This window comes from Salvelinus fontinalis, chromosome 19 (genome assembly GCF_029448725.1).
Source record: "Salvelinus fontinalis isolate EN_2023a chromosome 19, ASM2944872v1, whole genome shotgun sequence".
Lineage (NCBI taxonomy): Eukaryota > Metazoa > Chordata > Actinopteri > Salmoniformes > Salmonidae > Salvelinus > Salvelinus fontinalis.
The window spans coordinates 37315245-37340025 of NC_074683.1; the positions used below are offsets into that span (position 1 = coordinate 37315245).

The following is a 24781-nucleotide window of genomic DNA, read 5'->3' on the forward strand; positions in this document are numbered from 1 at the left end:
ACTATATGGTTCCTGGGGGCTGGGTGAGGAATAGGACTTTACTATATTTACTATATGGTTCCAGGTGGCTGGGTGAGGTATAGGACTTCACTATATTTACTATATGGTTCCAGTGGGCTGGGTGAGGAATAGGACTTTACTATATTTACTAAATGGTTCCAGGTGGCTGGGTGAGGAATAGGCCTTCACTATATTTACTATATGGTTCCAGGGGGCTGGGTGAGGAATAGGACTTCACTATATTTACTATATGGTTCCAGTGGGCTGGGTGAAGAATAGGCCTTCACTATATTTACTATATGGTTCCAGGGGGCTGGGTGAGGAATAGGCCTTCACTATATTTACTATATTGTTCCAGGTGGCTGTGTGAGGAATAGGACTTCACTATATTTACTATATGGTTCCAGTGGGCTGGGTGAAGAATAGGCCTTCACTATATTTACTATATGGTTCCAGGGGGCTGGGTGAGGAATAGGCCTTCACTATATTTACTATATGGTTCCAGGTGGCTGGGTGATGAATAGGACTTCACTATATTTACTATATGGTTCCAGGTGGCTGGGTGAGGAATAGGCCTTGACTATATTTACTATATGGTTCCAGGTGGCTGGGTGAAGAATAGGCCTTCACTATATTTACTATATGGTTCCAGGTGGCTGGGTGAGGAATAGGCCTTCACTATATTTACTATATGGTTCCAGGTGGCTGGGTGAGGAATAGGACTTCACTATATTTACTATATGGTTCCAGGGGGCTGGGTGAGGAATAGGACTTCACTATATTTACTATATGGTTCCAGGTGGCTGGGTGAGGAATAGGCCTTCACTATATTTACTATATGGTTCCAGGGGGCTGGGTGAGGAATAGGCCTTCACTATATTTACTATATGGTTCCTGGGGGCTGGGTGAGGAATAGGACTTTACTATATTTACTATATGGTTCCAGTGGGCTGGATGAGGAATAGGACTTTACTATATGGTTCCAGGGGGCTGGGTGAAGAATAGGCCTTCACTATATTTACTATATGGTTCCAGGTGGCTGGGTGAGGTATAGGACTTCACTATATTTACTATATGGTTCCTGGGGGCTGGGTGAGGAATAGGACTTCACTATATTTACTATATGGTTCCAGGGGGCTGGGTGAGGAATAGGACTTTACTATATTTACTATATGGTTCCAGGGGGCTGGATGAGGAATAGGACTTTACTATATGGTTCCAGGGGGCTGGGTGAAGAATAGGCCTTCACTATATTTACTGTATGGTTCCAGGTGGCTGGGTAAGGTATAGGACTTCACTATATTTACTATATGGTTCCTGGGGGCTGGGTGAGGAATAGGACTTTACTATATTTACTATATGGTTCCAGGTGGCTGGGTGAGGAATAGGACTTCACTATATTTACTATATGGTTCCAGGGGGCTGGGTGAAGAATAGGCCTTCACTATATTTACTATATGGTTCCAGGTGGCTGGGTGAGGAATAGGCCTTCACTATATTTACTGTATGGTTCCAGGTGGCTGGGTGAGGAATAGGCCTTCACTATATTTACTGTATGGTTCCAGGTGGCTGGGTGAGGAATAGGCCTTCACTATATTTACTATATGGTTCCTGGGGGCTGGGTGAGGAATAGGACTTTACTATATTTACTATATGGTTCCAGGTGGCTGGGTGAGGTATAGGACTTCACTATATTTACTATATGGTTCCAGTGGGCTGGGTGAGGAATAGGACTTTACTATATTTACTATATGGTTCCAGGTGGCTGGGTGAGGAATAGGCCTTCACTATATTTACTATATGGTTCCAGGGGGCTGGGTGAGGAATAGGACTTCACTATATTTACTATATGGTTCCAGTGGGCTGGGTGAAGAATAGGCCTTCACTATATTTACTATATGGTTCCAGGGGGCTGGGTGAGGAATAGGCCTTCACTATATTTACTATATTGTTCCAGGTGGCTGTGTGAGGAATAGGACTTCACTATATTTACTATATGGTTCCAGTGGGCTGGGTGAAGAATAGGCCTTCACTATATTTACTATATGGTTCCAGGGGGCTGGGTGAGGAATAGGCCTTCACTATATTTACTATATGGTTCCAGGTGGCTGGGTGAGGAATAGGACTTCACTATATTTACTATATGGTTCCAGGTGGCTGGGTGAGGAATAGGCCTTGACTATATTTACTATATGGTTCCAGGTGGCTGGGTGAAGAATAGGCCTTCACTATATTTACTATATGGTTCCAGGTGGCTGGGTGAGGAATAGGCCTTCACTATATTTACTGTATGGTTCCAGGTGGCTGGGTGAGGAATAGGCCTTCACTATATTTACTATATGGTTCCTGGGGGCTGGGTGAGGAATAGGACTTTACTATATTTACTATATGGTTCCAGGTGGCTGGGTGAGGTATAGGACTTCACTATATTTACTATATGGTTCCAGTGGGCTGGGTGAGGAATAGGACTTTACTATATTTACTATATGGTTCCAGGTGGCTGGGTGAGGAATAGGCCTTCACTATATTTACTATATGGTTCCAGGGGGCTGGGTGAGGAATAGGACTTCACTATATTTACTATATGGTTCCAGTGGGCTGGGTGAAGAATAGGCCTTCACTATATTTACTATATGGTTCCAGGGGGCTGGGTGAGGAATAGGCCTTCACTATATTTACTATATTGTTCCAGGTGGCTGTGTGAGGAATAGGACTTCACTATATTTACTATATGGTTCCAGTGGGCTGGGTGAAGAATAGGCCTTCACTATATTTACTATATGGTTCCAGGGGGCTGGGTGAGGAATAGGCCTTCACTATATTTACTATATGGTTCCAGGTGGCTGGGTGAGGAATAGGACTTCACTATATTTACTCTATGGTTCCAGGTGGCTGGGTGAGGAATAGGCCTTGACTATATTTACTATATGGTTCCAGGTGGCTGGGTGAAGAATAGGCCTTCACTATATTTACTATATGGTTCCAGGTGGCTGGGTGAGGAATAGGCCTTCACTATATTTACTATATGGTTCCAGGTGGCTGGGTGAGGAATAGGACTTCACTATATTTACTATATGGTTCCAGGGGGATGGGTGAGGAATAGGACTTCACTATATTTACTATATGGTTCCAGGTGGCTGGGTGAGGAATAGGCCTTCACTATATTTACTATATGGTTCCAGGGGGCTGGGTGAGGAATAGGCCTTCACTATATTTACTATATGGTTCCTGGGGGCTGGGTGAGGAATAGGACTTTACTATATTTACTATATGGTTCCAGTGGGCTGGATGAGGAATAGGACTTTACTATATGGTTCCAGGGGGCTGGGTGAAGAATAGGCCTTTACTATATTTACTATATGGTTCCAGGTGGCTGGGTGAGGTATAGGACTTCACTATATTTACTATATGGTTCCTGGGGGCTGGGTGAGGAATAGGACTTCACTATATTTACTATATGGTTCCAGGGGGCTGGGTGAGGAATAGGACTTCACTATATTTACTATATGGTTCCAGGGGGCTGGATGAGGAGTAGGACTTTACTATATGGTTCCAGGGGGCTGGGTGAAGAATAGGCCTTCACTATATTTACTATATGGTTCCAGGTGGCTGGGTAAGGTATAGGACTTCACTATATTTACTATATGGTTCCTGGGGGCTGGGTGAGGAATAGGACTTTACTATATTTACTATATGGTTCCAGGGGGATGGGTGAGGTATAGGACTTCACTATATTTACTATATGGTTCCAGTGGGCTGGGTGAGGAATAGGACTTCACTATATTTACTATATGGTTCCAGGTGGCTGGGTGAGGAATAGGACTTCACTATATTTACTATATGGTTCCAGGTGGCTGGGTGAGGAATAGGACTTCACTATATTTACTATATGGTTTCAGGTGGCTGGGTGAGGAATAGGACTTCACTATATTTACTATATGGTTCCAGGGGGCTGGGTGAAGAATAGGCCTTCACTATATTTACTATATGGTTCCAGGTGGCTGGGTGAGGAATAGGCCTTCACTATATTTACTATATGGTTCCTGGGGGCTGGATGAAGAATAGGCCTTCACTATATTTACTATATGGTTCCAGGTGGCTGGGTGAGGTATAGGACTTGACTATATTTACTATATGGTTCCAGGTGGCTGGGTGAGGAATAGGACTTCACTATATTTACTATATGGTTCCAGGGGGCTGGGTGAGGAATAGGCCTTCACTATATTTACTATATGGTTCCTGGGGGCTGGGTGAGGAATAGGACTTCACTATATTTACTATATGGTTCCAGGTGGCTGGGTGAGGAATAGGCCTTGACTATATTTACTATATGGTTCCAGGTGGCTGGGTGAGGAATAGGACTTCACTATATTTACTATATGGTTCCAGGGGGCTGGGTGAGGAATAGGACTTCACTATATTTACTATATGGTTCCAGGGGGCTGGGTGAGGAATAGGACTTCACTATATTTACTATATGGTTCCAGGGGGCTGGGTGAGGAATAGGCCTTCACTATATTTACTATATGGTTCCTGGGGGCTGGGTGAGGAATAGGACTTTACTATATTTACTATATGGTTCCAGTGGGCTGGATGAGGAATAGGACTTCACTATATTTACTATATGGTTCCAGGGGGCTGGGTGAGGAATAGGACTTCACTATATTTACTATATGGTTCCAGGGGGCTGGATGAGGAATAGGACTTTACTATATGGTTCCAGGGGGCTGGGTGAGGAATAGGCCTTCACTATATTTACTATATGGTTCCAGGTGGCTGGGTGAGGTATAGGATTTCACTATATTTACTATATGGTTCCTGGGGGCTGGGTGAGGAATAGGACTTCACTATATTTACTATATGGTTCCAGGGGGCTGGGTGAGGAATAGGACTTCACTATATTTACTATATGGTTCCAGGGGGCTGGATGAGGAATAGGACTTTACTATATGGTTCCAGGGGGCTGGGTGAAGAATAGGCGTTCACTATATTTACTATATGGTTCCAGGTGGCTGGGTGAGGTATATGACTTCACTATATTTACTATATGGTTCCTGGGGGCTGGGTGAGGAATAGGACTTTACTATATTTACTATATGGTTCCAGGGGGCTGGGTGAAGAATAGGCCTTCACTATATTTACTATATGGTTCCAGGTGGCTGGGTGAGGAATAGGCCTTCACTATATTTACTATATGGTTCCTGGGGGCTGGGTGAAGAATAGGCCTTCAATATATTTACTATATCGTTCCAGGTGGCTGGGTGAGGTATAGGACTTCACTATATTTACTATATGGTTCCTGTGGGCTGGGTGAGGAATAGGACTTTACTATATTTACTATATGGTTCCAGGTGGCTGGGTGAGGAATAGGCCTTCACTATATTTACTATATGGTTCCAGGTGGCTGGGTGAGGAATAGGACTTCACTATATTTACTATATGGTTCCAGGGGGCTGGGTGAGGAATAGGCCTTCACTATATTTATTGTATGTTTCCAGGGGGCTGGGTGAAGAAGAGGTCAGATAGGGTTAGAGTTGAGTGATACAGATATGGGACTAAATAGAACATGAATGAATGGATCACTAAGTCAAAGGGTCATCTTGATAACATAATGGGATGACTACTACCCATTTTGTAGGCTACGTTGTTCAGGGGGGGAAATGAAACTCTATGAAAAACTGATTGTGCTAAGAATCCATCTACCTGAATACCCAAACAGTCAAGATGCATTGTACATCAAATTAGAGAGACATATTCCAACATGTCTACATGCTGTACACCAACAAACAAACAAATCATGTACAGTTGAAGTCGGAAGTCTATATACACTTAGGTTGGAGTCACTAAAACTGTTTTTTCAACCACTCCACAAATTTCTTGTTAACAAACTATACTTTTGGCAAGTCGGTTAGGACATCTACTTTGTGCATGACACAAGTAACTTTTCCAACAATTGTTTACAGACAGATTATTTCACTTATAACTCACTGCATCACAATTCCAGTGGGTCAGAAGTTTACATACACTAAGTTGACTGTCCCTTTAAACAGCTTGGGAAATTCCAGAAAATTATGTCATGGCTTTAGAAGCTTCTGATAGGCTAATTGACCTCATTTGAGTCAATTGGAGGTGTACCTGTGGATGTATTTTAAGGCCTACCTTCAAACTCAGTGCCTCTTTGCTTGACATCATGGGAAAATCAAAAGAAATCAGCCAAGACCTCAGAAAAAAAATAAGTATGTTGGTGCGAAAAGTGCAAATCAATCCCAGAACAACAGCAAAGGACCTTGTGAAGATGCTGGAGGAAACCAGTACAAAAGTATCTATATCCAGAATAAAATGAGTCCTATATCGACATAACCTGAAAGGCCGCTCAGCAAGGAAGAAGCCACTGCTCCAAAACTGCCATAATCAGCACAACAGTTTTCATCTGTGCTAACAGAATTGCAAAAGGGTTTTCTAATGATCAATTACCCTTTTAAAATGATAAACTTGGATTAGCTAACACAACATGCCATTGGAACACAGGAGGGATGGTTGCTGATAATCGGCCTCTGTACACCTGTGTAGATATTCCATAAAGAATCTGCTGTTTCCAGATACAATAGTCATTTACAACATTAACAATGTCTACAGAGTTTCTGATCAATTTTATGTTATTTTAAGAAACCAAAATCATATTTTCTTTGAAAAAAAAGAACATGTCTAAATGACCCTACACTTTTGAGCTGTAGTGTAGATAAATCTATGTCCATTAGTGCTCTGTGGCAACTGTGTGTCTTTGTACACATTCCTTCCTTAATCTTGTCAGTAAAGTCTGGAGCTGGTTTGAACTCATTCAAGTTCCTTGTGTGTCTCCCATGACACTTTCCACGGATAGCATTCAGAAGAAAAAGTTATGTTGCTGGTGAAGTCATTCAACCTGTATTGAAATAGCAATTCAAAAAACACTTTTCCACATGACCCATTTCAGATTATAACAAACAGCTATATTTCCTATTTGCTTGAATAACTTTGTGTAGAGACAGTTTCAGACCTTTTCCACCTAGGAAAGTTTAATATGTGGCCTCAGACCACAGAAGCAGTTCTGCCACTCGGTAGGCTACCATTGGCCCAAATAACTATCCTTTATATTCATGTTACTATTGGCAGCTTTACATAGGAGCGATTTCATACTCACTTTAAGGCCGCACCTGGGCAGAATGAGAACAAGTAGCTAAGTTATGTAAAAAAGCATTAACATTATTCAACACACTCTGACACATGAAGGGCCTCTCACTGACTGAGAAGTGAACGAGGAATGTCCACAGGTCCTCTAACATGTCATGTCAAGCCTTGTGATGCTGTTGTTAGTCGAGTCATCACAATGAGACGAGGGCGGACGGACAGACCTCTGATTAGTCCCTCTCTCTCTCTTCCTTTTTCTCTCCTACTTTATTTTGCTCCTTCTCCCTTGTTTTGATCCCTCTCTCCTCCTCCTGACTTGTGCTGAATCAATGAACATGTTACATCCAGGACGGTTTCAAAGCACCTCAAAACAAAGCCAAATGCTAATGCTTTGTTCAAAAGTCGTTACAACTCTATAAAACTCTGTCACGAAGAGCAACAGACATTACCACAGTTGCTCTGTGCTTTATTTGTTCACACAGCAACGTGACATCTGAGTGGACCATTCATAATAGATTTGCTATGAAGACCTTGACATTTTCCAATTAAGGTATGAAGTCATGCTCTCAATGAGGTCAACATAACAGTGTGCTTCATCCACTGACCATGTTTAAAGATTGAAAATGTGCATCTGCTGCTGAATATGACATGGGTCCCATAACAGTGCTGATCATCAATGCACTATGGAAGCACAGACAGGACATACAGAGCTGTAACGTTGACACAGGGAGTCAGGAAGCAGGTACAGTTAGTGAGTTTAATAATAGTGAACGTAGACCGATACAAAACAAGCGAAACATCTGACAAGGAAACAGAGCCAATACAGCTTGAAGAGTGATGCTGGGGGGTGCTGGATAAAGGGGAAGTAATCAGGGTAGTGATGAAGTCCAAGTGTGCCTCATGATGAGGCGCAGGTGTGCGTAATGAGGATTGCCAGGTCTGTGTAAGGATTGGTTGCCAGGACCGGTGGGTAACAGACCGGCGACGTTGAGCGCCGGAGAGGGGGAGCGAGAGTAGAGCCTTCAGAAAGTATTCACACACCTTGACTTTTTCCACATTTTGTTATGTTACAGCCTGAATTGTAAATGGATTAAATTTAGATTTTGTGTCACTGATCTTCACACAATATCAAAACATCATGTCAAAGTGGAATTTTGTTTATAGAACATTTTAGAAATTCATACATTTAAAGCTGCAGATAATGTCTTGAGTCAATAAATATTCAACCCCTTTGTTGTGTCAAGCCATAAGTTCAGGAGTAAAAAAGTACTTAACAAATCACATATAAGTTGCATGGACTGTTCAATAATGTTCAACAATAGTCATTAACATGACTTTTGAATGACTAACCCATCTCTGTACCTCACACATACAATTATCTGTAAGGTCCCTCAATCGAGTAGTGAATTTCAAACACAGATTCAACCACAAAGACCAGGGAGGTTTTTCAATGCCTCGCAAAGATGGGCACAGATTGGTAGATGTGTCAAAAAATTAAAAGCAAACAGTGAATATCCCTTTGAGCATGGTGACGTTATTAATTAGGCTTTGGATGTTGTATCAATACACCCAATCACTACAAGGATACAGGCGTCCTTCCTAACTCAGTTGCCGGAGAGGAAGGAAACCGCTCAGGGATTTCACCATAAGGCCAAAGGTAATTTTAAAACAGTTATAGTTTAGTAGTTGTGATATGAGAAAACTGAGAATGGATCAACAACATTGTATTTACTCCACAATACTAACCTAAATGACAGAGGGATATATTCCAAAACATGCATTATGTTTGCAACAAGGCACTTAAGTAATACTGCAAAAAATGTGGCAAGGAAATTAACTTTTTGTCTTGAATACAAAGCGTTATGTTTGGCACAAATCTAACACAACACATCACTGAGTACCACTCTTCATATTTTCAAGCATGCTGGTGGCTGCATCATGTTATGGGTATGCTTGTCATCTGTAAGGACTAGGGCGTTTCTTTTAGGACAAAATGAAAGGGAATAGAGCTAGAGGAAAACCTGGTTCAGCCTGCTTTTCAATTGACACTTTGAAACAAATTCACCTTTCAACAGATCAATATCCTAAAACACAAGGCCAAATCTATACTGGAGTTGCTTACCAAGACAACATTGAATGTTCCTGAGTGGCCTAGTTACAGTTTTGACTTAAATCTGCTTGAAAATCTATGGCAAGACTTGATAATGGCTGTTTAGCAATGATCAACAATGAACATGATGGAGCTTGAGGAATTTTAAAAGGAATAATGTGCAAATATTGTACAATCCAGGTGTGCAAAGCACTTAGAGAGTTACCCAAAAACACTCACAGCTGTAATCGCTGCCAAAGGTGCTTCTACATAGTATTTACTCTGGGGTGTGAATATTTAAGTAAATTAGATACTCTATTTTTGTATTTCATTTTCAATAAATTTGGAAAAATGTCTGAAAACATGTTTTCACTTTGTCATTATGGGGTATTGTGTGTAAATGAGGGAGAGAAAAAATTATATTTAATAAATTTTTAATTCAGGCTGTAACACAACAAAATGTGGAATAAGTCAATGGGTATGAATACTTTCTGAAGGCACTGTGCAAAGGTATCTATATACAATTTGAAGTATTATAATAAATAATTAATGATAACCTCCATTTAGATATTACATTTACATATTAGATATGTAAATAGTCTGTACTATCTACAGAGACAGCGTAAAGGCAGAAAATAGTTGAAAGTGTTTCTGTCACAGTAGACATGGGGCTGTTGTTGATGATGCCATGAGCGATTCAAGATAATAACAACATAAACAGCCATCAGGAAATCGGGATTAAATTCACCTTTTGCTTTTTAGAATCCAATCTTGACGGAAGCTCTTCTGCAGAGGAGCTATATAAACCAGGTGGTGCACCTCATTCCACTGATAAAGCCAAAGTTGTCATCCACTAAAGTGGGGGCTGAGGATTCTAACATTTCAGTACATGGAGATTAGTAATGGAACAACGTATCATTTGGCAATGATCTATTTTGCTGCGGTTGTTAATTAAAGCAAGTATGCAGAATGTGTGTGCAAAGCCATGATATCACAATGCACCGAGTGAATCCCAAATCAAGCTTTGCATATTATAATCCTGTTCAAATGTGAATAAATAAAACCTATGCATTAATGTGGGCAAGATTTCATTTTAATAAGTGAAGGGAGAAATGGAGAGAAAAAATGGCATTACATCTCACTTCAAGTTGTTGTGGAGAGTGTGGGAAGGAATCATTCCTTCTCATTAAAGGTGCAATCAGGAGCCGCCCAGATCTCCAATGTAATAACCAGTGAAAATAATCTGTTTTATTGATAGGCACATGCAGCAGAGTGTGTGCCAACTGCCTGTGTCTTATAGAAGGATATAATTCTTTGTGACTGCTCCTCAGGGCATCAGCTCTTCAAGTTCATCGTTTCTCTTTCTGATAGATATAGTTTGCCCTAAAAACCCGAGAATTTAATGTGAGAGCTAACAATCTCTGCCAGCGGACATTTGGAAATGGAACAAAAAATGTCATGTCAGTTGACAGAATATTTTTTAAAGCTGTACACCTTCCATCTTATTTTAATTTATTGATGGATTCAAAAAGTAATCCTACACACGGCAGACACTTTGGGTTTTTTTGTAGGGGAGAGTGGATGCTCTTGGTGCACACTGAGAATGGAATATTTCAACAAAGTCTAACTTTGTCAATTGATTGACTGTGCCTCACAATAGGTTTGTGTCTACATAAATACATGTTGGCTCCAGAGTGGTGCAGCGGTCTTAGGCACTGCATCTCAGTGCTAGAGGCATCACTAAAGACCCTGGTTTGATTCCAGGCTGTATCACAACCGGCCATGATTGAGAGTCCCACAGGGCGGCACACAATTGGCCCAGCGTTGTCCGGGTTTGGCTGAGGTAAGCCGTCATTGTAGATAAGAACTTGTTCTTAAGTGACCTGCCTAGTTATATAAAAGTATTATATATTTTTAAAAATGGCTCATGAGAGGGATCTTATTTTTTTTTTTAACACAGCGTTTGTACTTATCGGTCATGTCTCTATCAGTCAGATCATAGATCATCTCATCACACGAAAATACATCATATTTCATCATCATCTTTAATCCAATCCGTATCACACTGCTTATTTGACTATAAACGTCTTAAGGTGAAAGACCACATAATGTAAAAAACTGACGGTTGTTAGATGTTTCTAAATTCTTTCTGTATATTACTGAACCATGTATAGATCTTGAACATATTAGAGTTATTATATTATACTTATCATATTAGAGTTATCGTATTGGAGTTATCATGTTATACGTATCATATTATACTTATCATATTAGAGTTATCATATTAGAGTTATCGTATTGGAGTTATCATATTATACGTATCATATTATACTTATTATATTAGAGTTATCATATTAGAGTTATCGTATTGGAGTTATCATATTATACGTATCATATTATACGTATCATATTTTACATATCATATTATACGTATCACATTATACTTATCATATTGGAGTTATCATATTAGAGTTATCATATTAGAGTTATCGTAATAGAGTTATTTTACATTTGAATTGACAATTCCCAGTAATCCTAGACATTGACTAATCGAGCAGTAATTCCTACAGTGAACCAGTACAGTGAGTAGTCACTTAGTAGGAGTCACATTGTGTCAGTGAGCTTTCATACTGCACCATGGACCCAAGCACTAGGATTCATCAACTTAATAATATGAGACCAGGTACCACAGGCTGAAATGACATTTTTGCATCTACTTATAAATGTTGAGATGTTTTGGTAGTTTGGTCCTTTAATATGACTATTTTAAAATGTAAACATAAAAATGTCAAAAACGTAATGTAAATGAATATTTTCTTTAGTTTGTCATACTAGTGTCATCAACATTTCATGCTTTTTAACTACTTTTAAATGGATATATATCCATTATTTAAAAGTTCAATACATTGAATCACACATAATTTTAAAGCCCATTTCATAGAGAATGTTACAAACTGGACTATATGTAGTAACTTACTTTGAAGAGATGGCGATTGGATCAAAATAAGCATTTACCAATTGGTAGTCTAAATTCAATGTACTTGTCTTTACCTGCCATTTCCTGAAAGTCAGACTCTTCCCATACGTCATTTTTCTCAGCTTCAGAAGCATCTGCATTCACCAGTGTTTGTGTGGTTATGTTCTTCAGACTTGATATCTTGTAAAAATAAATATTCTAGATAATGTTTGCTTTGAAAAATGTGCCAAAGATTCATTTTACTTACATATTTATCCATAATCGGGTCTGAATAAGTCTGGTCCTGGAGTGTCTTAACAAAATTAAACCAATACGTTTAGGCTGACTGCATCCATTGTCCAGAAAAAGGAATTTGCAGTATATGCAAATATGGACATATTTAATTAAATATCACTTAATTTGCATATTTTGTATAATATTTCAGACAAATGTAAATAATTTTTTGTGTGTGTGTCTACATTCAACTGGTAAACGTTGATTGTGATATGATTAAGAGAAGAAGAAAAAAAACTAATCGAGTGTGGTGCCTGAACTTAAATTACACAATTTAGAACAATGGTATTCAAAGTCTTGGTAAGGGGTTTTAATTGCAATGAGGTTGCCAAAAATGTTATTAAAATATATATTTTTAATGGTGTCCCCAAAAAATTCTGGTGAAAAAAATGGGTTTCCCACTGTCAATGTTTGAATTCCACTGATCTAGGATCATCAAGCAGCTCTGCTCCACTGTTTCTGATGGGAGAGATTGTTAGTGTAGTAATTTCTTCCAGACCATAGTGGGAGCTTTAGTGTTATACAGCCTATTACAGTAAGGCCAGGGGAGAGTCTTTGCCTCACAAAGTGCTGTTTAAGAAGGGATACAAGTGCACAGTAATGACATGAAGACAATGGAATACAGATGTAGGATCATAATTTGAACAAGTCTGTTAGAGCAGGAAAATAATGCAGCAATAGGAAATGTGAATTATGATGTGGATTATAATGAATGAACCTTTTTGTAACACTTTACTTGACACCCAGTGTCATAACACGTTATGACACGGCCATAACCGTGTCATAATATGTCATATCAGCTGACATAACTTGTCATAACCTGTGATGATATGGTCATATAACATATATGTACACCTGTTGTGACATATATGGTGTTATTTTATGGCTGGTTATGACATCTACATAAGAGTGTCAAAACCCAAATTTTTTTCCCTGCGAAGAAGTTTCCTTTCGTTTGAAACTTTGTTTCTTAAATCCTTTGTTGTTGTCGTAAGGAATTCTTTACAGTCATGTTTTTTCGTCATATTTTAAACAACTTGTCGAAAATACACTTTATGACACTGTCATGAAGCATTATGATTGTCCTTTGTCAATTTCTTGTGTCACTTTCTTGGACTAAGAAAATACACTTCATGACACTGTCAAGAAGCATTGTGACCATCAGAATCATACAAGCCAGATAAGCCTATCACGTACATGCCCTTATATCAGTTATCAGTCGAAAAGAGAGTCTTGCTCCTAAAATCTGCTTCTGCATTCATCCCAGTCATCAGCAACAGAGCATTGAGGGTAGGTGCATGTCTGACATCAATGTGTGCACAATTACAATGATAATTTAATATGGTTTTCTAAAAAAATACATATATATATAAAACATAAACATATTGTTGACATTTAGACGATGGTGTAATGGATTGTTTTGCCCTGTGCTGTAAGTTTTGTGGGGTTTTACACTCTTATGTAGGTGTCATAACCAGCCATAAAATAACACAATATATGTCACAACAGGTCTAAATATATGTGTCACGACAATGTTATTACCATCTTATAGCAGGTTATGGCAAGTTATGTCAGCTGTTATGACATATTATGACATGGTTATGACAGTGTCGAAATGTGTTATGACGCTGGGTGTCAAGCAAAGTGGTACCGACATAGTAGGGGTTGATATATTTTCAGTAAGTGCAAATTACAAACTTCAGAAGACTTTTTAAACCTCAAATACACTATACAATTTACAATTTACATTTCCTGCATTGCAGGAAAGTTCTCCTGCAACCCGGTGATCAAATTAAGATCCTACATCTGTAGACCTGGTATCTTACAGCTTACCTGTCTCTAACAGCTATGGCAATTTGATTCATGTTCAAATACTCTTACTCCTGTGAGTAATTTGTGCTTGATTTTGACAGTAGACATGCTATTGATACAGTTATTACTACAGTGGGCTAAATAAGGTCACACAGAGTGTTTCTTGGTAGTCTTAAACAAATATATTTGAAAGAAAGTATACACCTCACACACATGGTCGTGGACAAAAAAAAGACACCTCTACCGTATCAGATATAGAGTTGAAATGTATTACATTTTGAGTTTGCAGTGCAATATTACACTTTATATACATCACAGAAGACTGAAATATAACAAAACCTTTTGACATAGAAACACTAGATTTTCAGCAGTTAAAAAAATAAATAATGAACCTTTATTTAACTAGGCAAGTCAGTTAAGAACAAATTCTTATTTACAATGACAGCCTACCCTGGCCAAACCCTTCCCTAAACCAGACGACACTGGGCCAATTGTGCACTGCCCTATGGGACTCCCGATCACGGCCGGTTGTGATACAGCCTGGGATCAAACCAGGGCCTGTAGTGCCTTAGACCACTGCGCCACTCGGGAGCCAACAATAATGATGATTAATGATGAAATTATGAAAAATATTAACAACATTCCATCCTTGAGGCCACTAGAAGACGATTTGGTCATTTGACTCCAGGAAAGGGCTACTAAAGACACCATTTTGAATTATACTCTATCTGGGACATACCACGACTATTCGCAAAAGGCAATGAATACTTTCTACAGGTAGAGTCTAACCTTGATACTGTCAATAAAGTCAAGTTGTTCTCTAGAAATGGTTACGATATGACCTAGCAAGCTTTGTCTGGCAGGCCTCAAAACACAAGAGAACTGACCACTGAGACAACTGATGCCACTTTATCTACTGTAGATCATAATTTCAATCCTTTTCGTGCAAAGATCACATGGAAATCCCAGTCCTCTCCCTCATAATATCTTGTGTAACTGCTTGACTTCATTGGATGAATTCTCGGCCTGGGGGGAAAACTATGAGTAATTTGATGACCATACAAACGCAGAACAAACCTTCCCTGAGTAATTGTGTATAGTTATGCCAACAATACTTACAGATAATCTAAGATATCCTTCCTTAGTGACTCCGAAGCATAATGTTCTACAAACACAAGAACGAGGAAGTAGTTTCACCATTTCCTCCTGCAGCAACAAAGAAATGTACCACAGTGACAGTGCAGGCATAAGTAAAGTTGTTGGAATTTAACCCAGTTATTTGAGTAAAAAATGTATTATGTTGTGGTGACCTTCAATAATATGGATTTGTAAAAGTAATATTCGGTCAAAGACCAAATATACACTTCAAATACTTCAGAGATACCCGTGGATAATGTTAGTGGAAATGTGATAAATAACATGTTCTCCACCATGCTCTCACCTGGGCAAGAGGAGACACCTTCAGCTCACCCCCCGTTCCTGATTCCAGAATGCCTCCCTGAGCCCCAGCAGGAGTCCATATACCCATTGCATTATGTACTTTTAAACAAACTTGGACCTCTTGAAAGTGAAGCTAGACTTCAGAGGATGTGGCATGTTTATGGGAATGTACTATAGAGATTTTCTAATTTCTTCTGGTCACCTTGGGCACAGTGACATGTATGCTTTGGAGCCTTTGATATGAGACATGGAGGTTTGGTAGGAAAGGTGCAAATGAAGATATTTTGGGGGCATTTTCCCCTCCTGTGAGCATAGAGAAGTAAGAAATGGAGCCGGTCCTTCTCTGGAGATTACAGGTAATACGGCGCATAGCCTTCATAAACATTCTTGACGCAACCTGATGATGGAGAGATTGCTCCAGGAAAGGATATTTTCACACTTTGATTTGCCTGAAATGAGCTGGAGAAGTCAGCGATGTCTTTGAGGTTCTTAACAGAGAAACCTTCCCTTTAGCATTCGATCTCTCTTTCTCCACCCATACTACATTGAACAAAAACATGAACGCAACATGTAAAATGTTGGTCCCATGTTTCATGAGCTGAAATAAAAGATCCAAGAAATGTTCCATATGCACAAAAGCTTATTTCTTTCCAAATTTGTACACACATTTGTTTACATCCCTGTTAGTGAGCATTTCTCCTTTGCCAAGATAATCAATCCACCTGACAGTTGTGGCATATCAAGAAGCTGATTGAACAGCATGATCATTACACAGGTTCACCTTGTGCTGGGGACAATAAAAGGCTGCTCTAAAATTAACAGTTTTGTCACACACAATGCCATAGGTGTCTCAAGTTTTGAGGGAGTGTGCAATTGGTATGCTGACTGCAGGAATGTTCCCCAAAGTTGTTGCCAGATAATTTATTGTTCATTTCTCTACCATAAACCATTTCCAACATCAATTTAGAGAATTTGTCAGTACGTCCAACCGGCCTCACAACCGCAGACCACGTGTAACCACGCCAGCCCAGGACCTCCACATCCGGCTTCTTCACCTGCGGGATCATCTGAGACCAGCCACCCGGACAGCTGATGAAACTGAGAAGTATTTATTTCTGTAATAAAGCCATTTTTAGGAGAAAAACTCATTCTGATTGGCTGGGCCTAGCTTCCCAGTGGGGGGCCCAGTCATGTGAAATCTATAGATTAAGGCCTAATGAATTAATTTCAATTGACTGACTTCCTCATATGAAACTGTTACTCAGTGAAATCGTTGAAATTGTTACATGTTTGCGTTTATATTTTTGTTCAGTATAGAATATACAGATCTGTTCCAAAAATGTGTCCCAATTATATAAATTCATGAAATAAAACACAACAAAGAGCTGATGATGGTTTATTAGTATTCATCTCTGAGAAAAATGCTAAATTTGATCCAACTAAACCATTGAAGCCAGGCTTTAATCCAAGCCCTTGTGGGGTAGCCCCGAGCAAATTGGGAATGTAGAACGTCTGTATATCTTTCCGAGGTCACCATAGAGTTGACCCAGTGCTACATATGCATGTTCATTTGCCTAATCTCTCCTCTACAAATGTCTTACAGGCACATAAAAGGGTTTATGAAAATCTGAGAAAGCCAAGGCTTGAAATCATGAGAGAAACCTTTACGTTGCTTGTTGATCTACTGTAACGCTGATGCATTATTTATATATATTTTTGAAATAATGTGAAACTAGAAAAAAACATTTGTATATGTTGACAATGATGAGACTAAATATGATGTGTATGATATGGGCTGGAGGTAGCCTAGCGGTTTGGAGAGTTGGGCTGTAACTGAAACATATCTGGTTCAAATCCCTGAGCTGACTAGGTGAAAAACCTGATGTGCGCTTTGAGCACATTCTGTAAAGCACTCTGCATAAGTGTGCCTGCTAAATGACAAACAATTACATATATATATATATATTCCCAAGATGATGTATAATGGGACTAATATAAGGGTTAAATGAATTCAGAACTAAATATTGAGTAAACTATAATGAATGTAATCTGTGGGAAATCAAAGGGCTTTACTGTATTGATCTTGTGTGACCGCCCCTCATCTGGAGAGATGTAGTTATTTCAAATACACTATGGAAATTACGTAAATACAACTCTTCTAGCACAAGGTGATTGTGTCATTCTGAGTAAGAGGGAATCATTTTACTCCACAGGTTCACCATGCAAGATGGTGACAAAAAACGTTGTCCCCTGCAAAAATTCCAAAAGCCATTAGTTAACCACTAGGCCCAAAACAATGGTAATAGCCAGCATACTAAAACTCATATAAATGTAAAAGGATATGTTATGGCTGTATCACAGGCTGTATCACAACCGGCAGTGATTGGGAGACCCATAGGGCTGCGCACAATTGGCCCAGCGCCGTCCGGGTTTGGCCGGTGTAGGCCGTCATTGTAAATAAGAATTTGTTCTTCTCTGACTTGCCTAGTTAAATAAAGGTTAAATGTAATTATTATTTTTAAATGGCTACTGTAGCAATAACCCACATTAAGCATGATGAATAACACACATGTAGTGTCCATTGAGTTGGTGTGTAATAATAACCACCTCATTGAAGGGGGAAAACATGTTTTTCTCTTACAGCAGGTGTCCCAGTATCTTTGAAATGTCAGTGATCCCAGACATGCTTTTAACCAGCGAAGGCTAAAAGATGCAGGGCCTTTTTCCCAGCAGCTAACAAGCTACAAACTGTCCTCCCCGAACCCAAAGACAGGACCATAACCATACTGTAACTAGCACTCAGCTCAGACACCCATCCATACCCACAAGACATGCCATCAGAGGTGTCTTCACAGTCCCCAAGTTCAGAACAGACTATGGGAGGTGCACAGTACTACATAGAGGCATGACTACATGGAACTCTATTCCACATCAAGTAACTGATGCAAGCAGTAAAAGCAAATAAAAAAATGTGTTGTGAAATCTATGGTAATGTTTTTACAATTGTATAACTGCCTTAATTATGCTGGACCCCTGGAAGAGTAGACGTTGCCTTGGCATGTACTAATGGGGATCCATAATAAAATAATAATAATAATAATAATTACAAAACACAAGGCACCTCACTCATTTCCATAAGCATATATGTATTAAGATGTTCCAAGACATGCCTGGGCATGTGTGGGGGAAAAGGTTTATTTCAATTACTAGTATAAATATTCAGTTCCATTTAAATGTCCCTTATCTACATGGAAGTGACCATCTGCCAATTATAGCAAGACAGAAAGGTTGCCGGCTGCTTGACCACTGTACTCCTGTTCACTTTGAGACAAAGATGTATTCCTGATTTCTAACTTCACGTGTTTACATCATGCCATTTCAAACAAATATGGTCAAACCTTGATTTATACTGTATACAATGTGTTTTTGGATTGTCACACAACAGACATACCATTCTGGATTCTACAAGTGTGAGTCTGGTAAATGGCAGATGGTGTTTTGGGGGCCATGGTTTTGGCTAGGAGGCTAAAGCAATCGGAGACATTTGAGATGTGATTGAGGGATTTGACAATGATCATCATTCAGTCTCCATGCATCCAGATTAAATAAAAAATATGAAAATGAAATGATCATGAAATTCAATCTTGCTTACAAGCATGATTGTAGAAAAGGTTTTAGTCATTTTCAATACTGACACTGACATGGCTGTATTTATATCACCTGCCTATCTTGGAATCAACTCTGGAAAAAACAATTCTAAGAAAAAAGTTTTCTCCCAGTTATTTGCATAGTTGTATCTCCACCTTTCCCATTGAGGCCCCTTTTCTCCCAAGGAGAAAAAAAAGCATAGGCTTATCTATTCAAAAGGCATTTAGTTCATTTCTTTCTTGGCCGGTAAACCTATTCACCAATTGTTCAGCCTTGTAGATTGCATTCTAATGCTAATCTAGCGTGTTAAATATATTTTAGTTCCTCCTTTCACCGTTTTGTCATTCAGTTTATCCAGTTTTGGCCACCCATTTTATTTATTTATGCGCCTACTTCTATTCATGTGCTCATGTATTTTTTATTGTGTTGTTTCACTGTCATGCAGTGTCAACTCACTCTATTCAATGTGGCCTACTTGAAGGGCTTGGAGGGACAAAGCGTGTACACATTGCAGTGCTATTCACTCCGGCCAGCTGGATCGGCTGAAAAAAACCTTGTGAAAAGAAATCCTCCACAATGGACACAGAAAAACTGCACAATGCTAACAGTTTTCCAAATACCACTGATTGCTTTCATCACAATGAAGGAAAGCAGACGCTTTTGCTGAGCTCCACTTCAACAAACAACACTCTCACAAAAACCTCCCAACCCACGTTTTGTTCGCAGACAAAACCTCCTCGACCGTCTAAACGCTCCCAGTGAAGAAACAGTTCGTTCAGGTTTCTCCCCCTTTCCTTAAGTAAAATATAGAATACAAGGCCACATAAAGAGAGGGATTTTTTCACTGAGATGGTAATGCGCGCTCTTTTATTAACCCGGCGACCTTCTCAGGCGTTTCGGTCAGCCAACTGTTGACTACCCTTTAACAATCTCTGGTTTACTTCCTACCAAAAACGATCAAATAAGTGATACCTTCAAAAAAACAATAATCAAAATAAATATCCTTTCTGTTTTCGAAAAAAAATAATAATCCCATAATAGCCTATTGTACTCTACTGATATGTATGTAGGCTATTCTCCAACAAGGCCAAACTGGTGGTTATAAAACACTGGTGTCAGAATGGGGACCAAAGACACAGAGAAAAGTCCCCCGGTGAAGCGTTGACTTCGTTTGTTTTAAAATGTGCGGAAATAATGTTGAGAGGATAAATGTTGAATTTGATTTTTTTTTTTTTCATACTGAATGAAACAAGGCCACTTGTGCGTTAATTCCAGGGCTAAGCAGGAAGTTCCGGTGAAAGAAGTGATCGGGGTGTTACAATAGAGAATGCAGAATGGTGAAAGGGTTTAATTAACCGTGTCGGATGATAATTATCCCTGGACAGTCCAAATTAGTTTTGCATAATCGCTCTGATCCATATGAATTAACTTCCTAATGTAATCTAGGAGGGGTAGTTTGCTTAAATATCATGTCCAATGTATTACATGTCATAATATGAACATAAATTCAGAGATATCACCAACACAGACGCCCCCCCCCCCCCCCCCCCCCCACACACACACACACACACAAACCGTGCCATAGTGACGAATGCTGAAGAAAGTATATATAACAAAAATACATTAAATACAATGCAATTAGTTGTGTTTTGTAATTGGAAGCTGACACTTAATTCAGGCCCAGTTTTAAACCTCAAAGAGATTTCTGTTCTACAGGCTTAAAGCTCATTTTTACTGGGAGGGCTTACAGAAACACACTCAGTTTTATCTTCCTATTCACGATTAAAATTGTGATAAATCAGGTTTTGGCTCTTGATTACAATGGGTTGATTTAGATTTCCGAGTAATGCTATTCACAGCGCGAACAAACACGGCCTTTGGAGGATCCATTACACTCCACCTGGGCTGACCATGTCAGGGCAATTCAGATTAACATCTTGTTAGCAATTCAGCAAGAACTACAGCGCGATTCTTTCTGTTTGTCCGCAATAGCTTTATTATAACCCTTTGTTCAACATATGAACATAATAGCATTTACGAGTTTAAAGTACATGTAAGTGGTGTTTAAATAAAACACAAAACATACAACTTCATTAAGAGTTAGTAAAAACGAGTGTTGCTCCTTATGCACATAAATGCGAAGGTCTCAAGAAAAGAAAAAAAAGACAATTTGGTGAATTGCCAATGTTGAAAGAAAGGATACCGATTGTTGTCGAATAAAAAAAAACTTCTAGGCTCGTCATACTTGGCGGTGTGATTCCTTTAAATAAATTACATCCCATAAGCACTTAATATTTCCTGTGCAAATGTTACAGGACAAGGTATGTCCACTGTTCAATCAACTGGATCAGCATAATGATTCCAACTAAACAATAAATATTACAGACATCTATAAAACAGTGTTTGAAAACTTAAAATATCAACTGGATTTTGAACCAAACCACCCAGTCAGTTCCAGACCACATCTCAAATACTAGCCAAATGGCAAATTAAATATTACCATCATTTAGGCTGTACACATTTACAGACGTATGTCGTTCTGATTGAAACAGGAAAGCATCATGAGCGTAGCCAGAAGCACAAGAAATTAGCAATCCTTCTTGACCAACAATATAAATCATATAAAAACAAGTGATTATATTTCTTAAACAATATTTAATTATCAGATAAAATATATGAAGATAAGTATGACCAGTTCATGTTTATATCTGATTTGTTGTGTGATGTAGTAAACTGCCTACTTGATAAGAAGCCAGTAAAGCCGGTGCTTTAGCAACAGACATGGTACCTTTCAATTGAGTATTCACATTGACAAGGGCCCTTTGCTCTCTGTATTCCTGACATCCTTTTGTTCTGTCCTTCTGGGATTTGACAGATGATGGCTGAATATTAGTTTCGAGAGTTCTCTAAATAAGCATTAGGCCCTACCTTAGATAAAGGCATTAATCAATATACATACACATGTGATATCTGAGACGACGAGCACTTTATCACATGTACAAGTTTGTGCATGCATAATAAACTCTTGCATGAATATTTTTTCACATTTAAACCTCTCCTAAGTCCAATAGGCTATCATAATGCCGCTGCATATGCAGGGTAGTCAAGTTGAGGTTTGCCCATCCCGGGGAGTAGGATGTAGGCCAACGGTGGCTGGAGACCCGCAGAGGGCCAGCCCGTACAGTTACAGGAGATCATGTAGCCTGGGTTGCCGGGGGCTGGATGAGAGTGAGTGTGAGTTCCACCGACACCGCCAGTTCCAGAGAAAGCCGTGCCACCAGGGTAGCCCAGAGATGGGTAAGGAAACGAGGGCGAGGATAGCTCTGACATCTTCGATCCGAGCTCAAAAAACGAATAGGGGTTCGTGGACATGGACGGGTTGAAAAAGACTCTCGCTGCTGCGGCCGCCGCTGCCGCTTTGTCGGGGTTCCCCAATAGGTGTTCGGAAAGTGCTCCATGAGATAAACCGCTAACTTTTAGCGCGTCGTGCTCCCCAAGATTGTAGGGCACTGGGAAGGCAAACTTGTCTTTTTTCATCAGAGTCTTTGGCTTCCGCCTAGGTCTGTATTTATAGTCAGGGTGTTCCTTCATGTGCATGGCTCTCAGTCGTTTTGCTTCGTCAATGAATGGCCTTTTCTCCGACTCAGTGAGAAGTTTCCACTCCGCTCCCAATCTTTTGCTGATTTCGGAGTTGTGCATTTTTGGGTTCTCCTGAGCCATTTTTCTTCTCTGCGCTCTGGACCAAACCATGAAGGCATTCATCGGTCGTTTTACGTGATCCATTGGTTTAGACATGTTGGTACAAAGTACTTATGGTCTGAAAAAGGAAATATCACAGACAATATGTCAAGTCTCTTTCTAGTATTTAGTGACAGTAAAGCCTCAGGTTGCCTAACAACGCAAATCAAAGTTACATAGGTCTACATATATGATACAACTAAGTAATCCAATTAAAGTATATTTAGCAGAGAAACAATAATTGTGTGAGATAAAATGCTTAAAATAGCATATTTCATTAACGTACGTTAAATCTCAGTGCTTCATCACACCGTTGTAAGATATCCGTTTGGAAAAGAGCAATGCGCTGCGTCCTGATGAGAAACTCTGTAAAAGTTACGTTTTCTGATGCATGTTGCTGTCCGACGAGGAAAATCAATATTGCATAGAAGACAGAAGGCAATATGCCTAGCGAAGTTCTTATCTTGTTTTGCTACTATCGCCAGACTGTTAACCACCACTCAGCACTTGAATCCAGCGTTTACGCAAATGGTTGATAACTCCGAGCTGCCCCATGTGAAATAAGGTTTTCAGAGGCAGGTAGTGAAAGTGCTCCAGGAGCATGCGCAGTACATCTGACACACACTGACGGACTCGGGTGAAAACGCATCACTGTATATTTGGCTATATCCCCTCATCTCATAGCATATGTCCTTCACAGTGAAATGAATAGTGTAGGTCTTTATAGCACATTATCATATGGATCATCATTACGAACCTATTATTGCCACGATATATTATTATATTAGAATATATTAAAATAATATTAGTAAGACTACCTTTATAAAAATGAAAAAAACTTTAAGTATAGACGCTAAATAACGCAATGGGCTTGTAACCAAACTGTTCCCGAGAAGTCTAGGCTTTTCTTAAGAGTACGTTGAAAATACACAGTAAGTTTAAGATCACTCCGAACACTGGGTAAATTAAATAAAAGGCTCATTTTAAAACAATTGATTGCACATGCCGCCCAATGACAGAGGTAATGAGCGGTGAACATGGAAACGTCAATAGGCTACTCTCTCTCTCCCTCTCAATTAATTTAAATGTTTCAATGTAAGTGCTTTATTGGCATGGGAAACATATGTTAACATTGCCAAAGCAAGTGAAGTAGATAATAAAAAAAGTGAAATGAACAATAAAAATGAACAGGAAACATTACACTCACAAAAGTTCCAAAATAATAAAGACATGTCATATGTCATATTATGTGTAAATAGTTAAAAGTACAAAAAGGAAAATGAATAAATATAAATATGGGCTGTATTGACAATGGTGTCTGTTTCTTTTCTCTCTCACTCTCCCACAACTACCCAATTCTATCTGAGTTGACCCTTGTATTTTTTTTTGCACTGTCTCTCTACACACTCACAGGACTCTACACACTCACAACACTGTCTCTCTACACACTCACAGGACTCTACACACTCACAACATTGTCTCTCTACACACTCACAGGACTCTACACACTCACAACACTGTCTCTCTACACACTCACAACACTCTCTCTACACACTCACAGGACTCTACACACTCACACACACTTTCTCTCTACACACTCACAGAACTCTACACACTCACAGGACTCTACACGCTCA

General features: G+C 39.4%; 1 protein-coding gene across 1 annotated transcript; it reads right to left on the reverse strand.

Annotated features, from left to right (window-relative positions):
- Nucleotides 1-22041: 22041 nt before the first annotated feature.
- LOC129816682 (transcription factor Sox-21-B-like) lies at nt 22042-23715 on the reverse strand. Its single transcript, XM_055871450.1, has 2 exons — nt 23431-23715; nt 22042-23223 (listed from the first exon to the last, which is right to left on the reverse strand). The coding sequence occupies exon 2, from the start codon at nt 23199-23201 to the stop codon at nt 22482-22484; it is 720 nt and encodes a 239-aa protein (XP_055727425.1). The 5' UTR covers nt 23202-23223; nt 23431-23715; the 3' UTR covers nt 22042-22481.
- Nucleotides 23716-24781: the final 1066 nt, after the last annotated feature.